Here is a 7,044-nt window from a genome sequence, read left to right on the forward strand (position 1 = left end):
AGTTATTGCTGTAGTCTTCATTATAGATATAATTATCATTATAGTTGTCGCTCTAAAGGTCGTTATAATTATTGCTATATGCATCATTATAGTTATAATTATCATTATCGCTATAATGATCGTTATAGTTATTTCTGTAGTCGTCATTATAGTTATAATTATCATTATCGTTATAATGGTTGTTATAGTTATTGCTATAGGCCTCATTATAGTTATTATCGTTATTGCTATAATGGTTGTTAAAGTTATTTCTGTAGTCTTCATTATAGTTATAATTATCGTTATAGTTATCGCTATAGTAATATAGTCATCATTATAGTTATGGTTATAGTTGTATAATGCTGGATTAAGTGATCAATAGGACCGTAAAAGAGCAGTATTGTCTGTCTGACAGCGGTTTGTGTGTGGACTGGAGTCAGATTTCGTCCGTGTTTTGTGTTGTGTTCAGGTACCTCAGACCCTCCATGCTCCAGCATCTGCTGCGCCGACTGGTGTTTGACGTCCCGTTGTTGTCTGAATACTGTAAGATGCCTCTAAAGGTAAACAAGTCTCACGATTACGTGATTTATACTTTGACTGTTTCCTTCCATTGCTCTGTAGTCCACTCCTTTGGTTTGAGCCACGCCCATATTCATCATGCCATTTGACTCAGACGCCTCGACTTATTTTAACTCCGCCTCTCACTCATCAGCAGTGGATGTTGTTTTGATCCATCGCTGATCTTGTTTTGGGCTCTTTACTCATCTAATGTCCATTAATGATTCGTTAATGTAGTTTGTCTTGTTGCTCGTCATTAAATCATCAGAAAAAAGCTGCACTGGCGTGTGATTCATATTTAAATAGTGTTTTAAAGAGGATGTTTTAATATAGCAACCCTCAATGATCGTGTTTCACAGCTGTTGACGAATCATTACGAGCAGAACTGGAAGTATTACTGTCTGCCGTCCGGATGGGGGAGTTACGGTCAAGCGTCCGAGGAGGAGCTGCTGCTTACCAAGAAGATCTTTTGGGGAATCTTTGACTCTCTGTCTCAGAAGGTAAAGAGATTTGGGCTGGGTGGATTCAATGAATCTAAAGTAACAGTGAACTCTTTCCGACCCCAAGCGCTTGAGCACTCATCTTCTGAATGATTGTGTTTGTAGAAGTATGAGCAGGATCTGTTTAAGATGGCCATGCCGTGTCTGAGTGCCATCGCTGGAGCTCTGCCGCCGGACTACATTGACTCCACGCTCAGCACCACGCTGGAGAAACAGGTGTCTGTCGACACGCAGGGAAACTTCAACCCCAGACCCGTAAACACAGCCAAGTACGTCATAATTAAATTAAACAGCGTCATCAGAGTTGGTATTGTGGCTTTATATATGATCAGACACTTGCATGTGTCATTACAGCATTGCATTTTCATTTACTTAGACGTTAATCAAATGTATTGTAGCTATATGGGAGCTCAGTTCAATTACTGAAAGTTGAGCAATACAATAAAAACCATGAAACTGCTTTTAATTCTTTCAAATAAATAATATCAAATTGCATGAATTATTCTTGAACTGACAAAATTATTTAAGACATTAAAACATGCATTTTAACTTTATTGTTTGATACTGAATTGTTTTATAGTCAGTGTTTAATGCAATTACATTAGAAGTGTAATTAACATAAAAATAATGCAAAAAAAGTAATTAAATTACAGTTATTCATTATTTAGTAATGCATTAGACCCGACACTGATTAATGCATCAAACACTGATTTCGTCTCCTCATCACGTCACAATCTGAGATGATTTGATCGATGCTTCTGTTTTCCTCTCAGCATCTGCCTGCCGGAGAAGCTGGAGTACATCGCAAACAAATACGCTGAACATTCCCATGAGAAATGGGCTGCTGAGAAGGTGAGAGAAACAGTCAGCTTCTCGATTCAAGCTGAGAGATGTTCATTAAACATGAGATTCTCAACTGATCACGCTCCGATCTGTGTTTAGGTGCTTCTGGGCTGGAAACATGGAGAAAACATCGACGAGAAAGCAAAAACTCATCCGATGCTGAGATCCTACAAGTCCCTGACAGAGAAGGTACAACCCAGACACGCATTTACCCTTAAAATCTCCATCATAATCCCATCACAACGACTGCCAGCACGCTTTCTGTCGGCAGGAGAAGGAGATGTATTGCTGGACGGTGCGCGAGTCCTTGAAGAGCATGTTAGCGATGGGCTGGAGCATCGACCGCACCAGAGAAGAAGACAGCGTGTTCCAGCAGAGAGAGATGGAGAAGATGCGCCGCATCTCACAGGCCTCTCAGGTACTTTATACTGGATAATCAGCTCCACGAAATGATTTATAATGCTTGCTAACTTTGTAAATGCAGCGATTTCATCATTAAAGGGATAGTTCACCCAAAAATGAAAAGTAGCACGATTTACTCACCCTCAAGCCATCCTAGCTGTATGTGACTTTCTTCTTTCAGACGAATCTAATCGGAGTTATATAAAAATAAAAATAAAACTTCCATGCTTTATAATGGCAGTGAATGGGTGTTATGTTTTCCAATAGTCCAAAAGAAGTCCAATAAAGTGCATCCATCCATCATAAAAAGTGCCTCGCACAGCTCCGGGGAGTGAATAAAGGCACCTGTAGCGAATCGATGTGTTCGTGTAAGAAAAATATCCAGATTTAAGACCTTATAAACCATAATCTCTAGCTTGTGCTAACTGATGGATGGTTGTGCTTTATTGGTCTTCTTTTGGGATATTCAAAAATAACACCCATTCTCTGCCATTATAACGTTTGGAAGAGCCAGGATGTTTTTTATATATATATATATATATATATATATATATATATATATATATATATATATATATATATATATATATATATATATATATATATATATATATATATATATATAACTCGGAATAGATTCTTCTGGAAGAGGAAAGTCACATACAGCTAGGATGGCTTGAGGGTGGCTAAATCGTGCTACTTTTCTTTTTTGGGTGAACTATCCCTTTAAGAGTCCAGCCTCGCGTGAAATAGACCGTGACAAGTGGTGCAATAATGCAGAACACATTCACAGACGTGACGGAGGATTTGTTATCGTGTGCTTTCAGGGTAACGGCTTCAATCCAAACCCGCTGGACATGAGCAGTGTCCTTCTGTCCAGAGAACTGCAGGTGATCTGTTAACATGAATCCATGCATACAGTGATTTCAATCTGGACATATTTTGAAAATGTATTCTGTAAAAAAAAAACATATTTATTTTAAGGTAAAGAATCTTTTTTTTTTTGTCTTAAAATTTTTTAAATGTTTTTGTATATATATGATATGGTCACCATACTTGGCTGAATGTCACGTCACTATAGTCACTCACTATATATATATATATATATATATATATATATATATATATATATATATATGATATGGCAATAAAACTGAGCAATTTTTATTAATGCTACTTAATAAGAAAATAATTAATAATTGTTATTGATGTTTAGATTTTTTTAAATGCATTAATAAATTAATAAGATCGTATTTGTTAACGTTTGTTTGTGCATTACCAATATATTTCTATTATGCAATTTTTATTGTTATTTTTATGTTGTAAACAAAACTGAATTTCACTCTTGCGCTACAGCGCCACTCTGGTCAAACTGCGTTATTGCAGGGTCTTATATATGAGGTCAAACGACTATTTGACGACACAAATATTAATCATATTAATCATAATATTAATATTTCATAAAACTAATTGTTTCAGATCTAAAATGAACATTTAACTAAGATGAACAGCTATATTAGTATTGTTAAAAATGTAAATAATGTAACAGATGAAAGCGTGTTGTATAGTTTTGCCAGTTACTGTTCAGTGTTTGTAGGTTTATGAATCAGAACAGCCATTTCTTCCATTATTTATCGTCTGTATGTAGCTGTGCATATCCCAGTGTGTTCTAGACAGATTCTGGACTTTCCACGGCTAATAGAGTCAATCTTCTGTTCTTCAGTCGATGGTTGAGGTCGTAGCTGAAAACTATCACAACATCTGGGCCAAGAAGAAGAAGAGTGATCTGTGCAGCAGAGGTTAGTTTCTCTCGAGAGCGAGGCGTGTTGTGAGGGTCATACGTGACGTGTTGTGTGTTCTCTCAGCCGCAGGAGGAGCTCATCCGCTGCTGGTGCCCTACGACACGCTCACGGCCAAAGAGAAGACCAGAGACCGCGAGCGAGCGCAGGATCTCTTCCGCTTCCTGCAGATCAACGGATACGCCGTCAGCAGGTGCGTGCGCTTTCACACGCCTGTCACACGCATGTTCACCGAATGTAACGCTGCTGCTGCTGTGTTCCAGGCGTCTGAAGCACATGGAGCAGGACTCGTCTTCGATGGAGAAACGCTTCGCCTACCGCTTCCTGAAGAAGCTGCTGAAGTACGTGGACTCGGCGCAGGAGTTCATCGCTCACCTCGGTTAGAGAAAGCACTTCTCACGGGTCTCTTCTGTTCATCTGAGGACAGAGACACTCAACATTTTGTCATTAATCTCTCACCCCCATGTCGTTCCAAACCCGTAAATCCTCCGTCCGTCTTCCAAACACAGTTGAAGATATTTTTGGCTGAAACCCTGAAGGCTTGTGACTGTCCCATAGACTGCCGAGTAAATAACAGTGTCAAGGTCCAGGAATTATTTGAAGCTATGGGAAGTTTTTGTAAGTGAAGAAAACAAAAATAACAACTTTATTAAATAAATCCTTTGTCAACGGTCTCCTCAGTGTCACTTCATATCTGTTCTGTGTGTGTTCTTCTTGTGTCCTCCGCGCCACTAGGATGCGCTGTTTCTTCGTGCATTTAGCTTTTATTTTAAATAAAACAGCGCATCCTTGTGGCGTGGAGGACACAGAAGAGCATACACAGCATGTTGTTTTCTTCGCTTTTAAAAAGTGTTCCCATAGCTTCATACAATCCAGATTCGTCTGATGGCAGATGGAGTATTCTGACGACGACTTTCATACATTTCCTGGACCTTGACACTGTTATTTATTCGACAGTCTCAAGCCTCCAGGTTTTCATCCGAAATATCTTAAACTGTGTTTGGAAGACGAACTGAGCTTTTACGGTTTTGGAAAGACATGATGGTTATTAATGACAAAATGTTAATTTTAGAGTGGATTAACCCTTTAACTTTAACTAATTCCCTTGTTACAGAGGCGATGGCTACCAGCGGAAAGAATGACAGATCACCACATGAACAGGAAATCAAGTTCTTTGCTAAGGTTTGAGAAGGATCTCTGAATCTGAATGTTTGAGACCTAACCCTATATATATATATATATATATATATATATATATATATTATAACATTAATTTCGGTATTCAATTCTATATTTTTATTGAATATACATTATTCTTTATATAGATGTAAAATAGACCATTTTAAAGTAATATATATATATATAAAACCATACTTTAAATTCCTGTGACCTGGTGTACTTCCTGTAGGTGCTCCTCCCCCTCATAGACCAGTACTTTAAAAACCACTCGCTCTACTTCCTGTCGTCACCCACTAAGAATCTGAGCAGCAGCGGATACGCGTCGAACAAAGAGAAGGAGATGGTCACCAGGTGATGAGTGGCTAATATCATAGTCTCATAGTCAGAAACTTGTCGGTTTGACTTACCCTCTTCACTCGTCACGCTTCATTTATGAATCATGGCACATGCTGGTTAATCTGCTTTATGATTGATATATATATAGCTGCTTCTTCTCTGCTCACCTGTCTAAGCTAGCGTTTCTTCCTTCCTCTCGCTGTCTCCTCACTTCCTGCTGCCTTCTGCTGGTCTCTAGTCTGTTCTGTAAGCTGGCCACTCTGGTTAGACACAGGATCTCTCTGTTTGGTAAGATCACCGCGTCTGTCTGACGGTCTCTCGTGCTCATCAAGTGTCTGCTTCTCAGTGCTGTATGCTTTGTGTTCGCAGGAAGTGACTCCACCACGATAGTCAGCTGTCTGCACATCCTCGCACACACGCTGGACACCAGGTACGACCTCACTTCCTGTCATTAGCTTCAGTATGTTCATGATCAGTATTTTTTTTACATTCCGGGAATAATCATTATTTTATAAAATAGGCATAATTTACTATTTCTGATATATCTGATCAGCAGCTTCTCACTGAGTGAATGTGAAAAAATATCAAAGTTTTGAATGTTCCTGTTATTACTGCATTTTCTCCTTTTCTCCTATTAATAATAAAATAACACATGAACCAAACCAAAAAACTATGACGCTATATATATATATATATATATATATATATATATATATATATATATATATATATATATATATATATATTTTTTTTTTTTTTTTTTTTTAATTATATATTTATTTATGTATTTATTTATTTTTCAATTTTGATGAGAAATTTTATTTGAATATATCACTGCATGAAATTTATAAGAACATATAATCTGAGAATGATCAATATTAACCACATTGGAATTAATATAATTTAATTGTTTGTAACTCATGATTGCTCAAAAACAGTCAAAATGTATTAAACCTACAAATTTATGTATATATAACAAAAAAACATGACTATTACTTTCAAAAGGTTTTACTTGCTTAAACTTTCACTTGCAGAAGAAAAACATGATAAATGTTTCATCTGTAGATGACAGATAGATGACATAAAAGTTTTTTTGATACTAATATAACTCCACAGTGTTTTTGACACTAAACGCACTCCATACACAGCCGGGTCAAAATGACCCGAGCACAATTATGTCTTATATCTCTTAAAAAATAAGTGTAAAAAATCAGAAGAAAAAAAATTAAATGATGTATGTTTTGAGTGTCTAGTAAAACCTTTACTAATGTGATGAGGCAGATGGTGTGTGACTGAGATGATGCTGTAGAATGGTTTCTCTCTCAGGACTGTGATGAAGTCTGGATCGGAGCTGGTCAAGGCCGGTTTGAGGACGTTCTTTGAGAGCGCGGCTGAAGATCTGGAGAAGACGCTGGAGAACCTGAAGCTGGGGAAGTTCACGCACTCCC

General features: G+C 37.5%; 1 protein-coding gene across 1 annotated transcript in view; it reads left to right on the top strand.

The window, feature by feature from the left end:
• The window catches only part of LOC113089213 (ryanodine receptor 3-like), a 53,568-nt gene that overhangs the window by 40,447 nt on the left and 6,077 nt on the right, over window positions 1-7,044 (top strand). The window contains exons 31-45 of the mRNA XM_026255952.1: window positions 449-539; window positions 897-1,037; window positions 1,143-1,306; window positions 1,811-1,889; window positions 1,980-2,069; window positions 2,152-2,298; window positions 3,110-3,172; window positions 4,006-4,081; window positions 4,148-4,274; window positions 4,345-4,460; window positions 5,196-5,263; window positions 5,490-5,611; window positions 5,835-5,884; window positions 5,966-6,026; window positions 6,923-7,044. The exon at window positions 6,923-7,044 is cut by the window's right edge and continues 117 nt beyond it. Of these exons, the coding sequence (XP_026111737.1) occupies window positions 449-539; window positions 897-1,037; window positions 1,143-1,306; window positions 1,811-1,889; window positions 1,980-2,069; window positions 2,152-2,298; window positions 3,110-3,172; window positions 4,006-4,081; window positions 4,148-4,274; window positions 4,345-4,460; window positions 5,196-5,263; window positions 5,490-5,611; window positions 5,835-5,884; window positions 5,966-6,026; window positions 6,923-7,044 (1,517 nt within the window). The remainder of the gene's footprint in view (window positions 1-448; window positions 540-896; window positions 1,038-1,142; window positions 1,307-1,810; window positions 1,890-1,979; window positions 2,070-2,151; window positions 2,299-3,109; window positions 3,173-4,005; window positions 4,082-4,147; window positions 4,275-4,344; window positions 4,461-5,195; window positions 5,264-5,489; window positions 5,612-5,834; window positions 5,885-5,965; window positions 6,027-6,922) is intronic.

This window comes from Carassius auratus, unplaced genomic scaffold, assembly GCF_003368295.1.
Source record: "Carassius auratus strain Wakin unplaced genomic scaffold, ASM336829v1 scaf_tig00048929, whole genome shotgun sequence".
Lineage (NCBI taxonomy): Eukaryota > Metazoa > Chordata > Actinopteri > Cypriniformes > Cyprinidae > Carassius > Carassius auratus.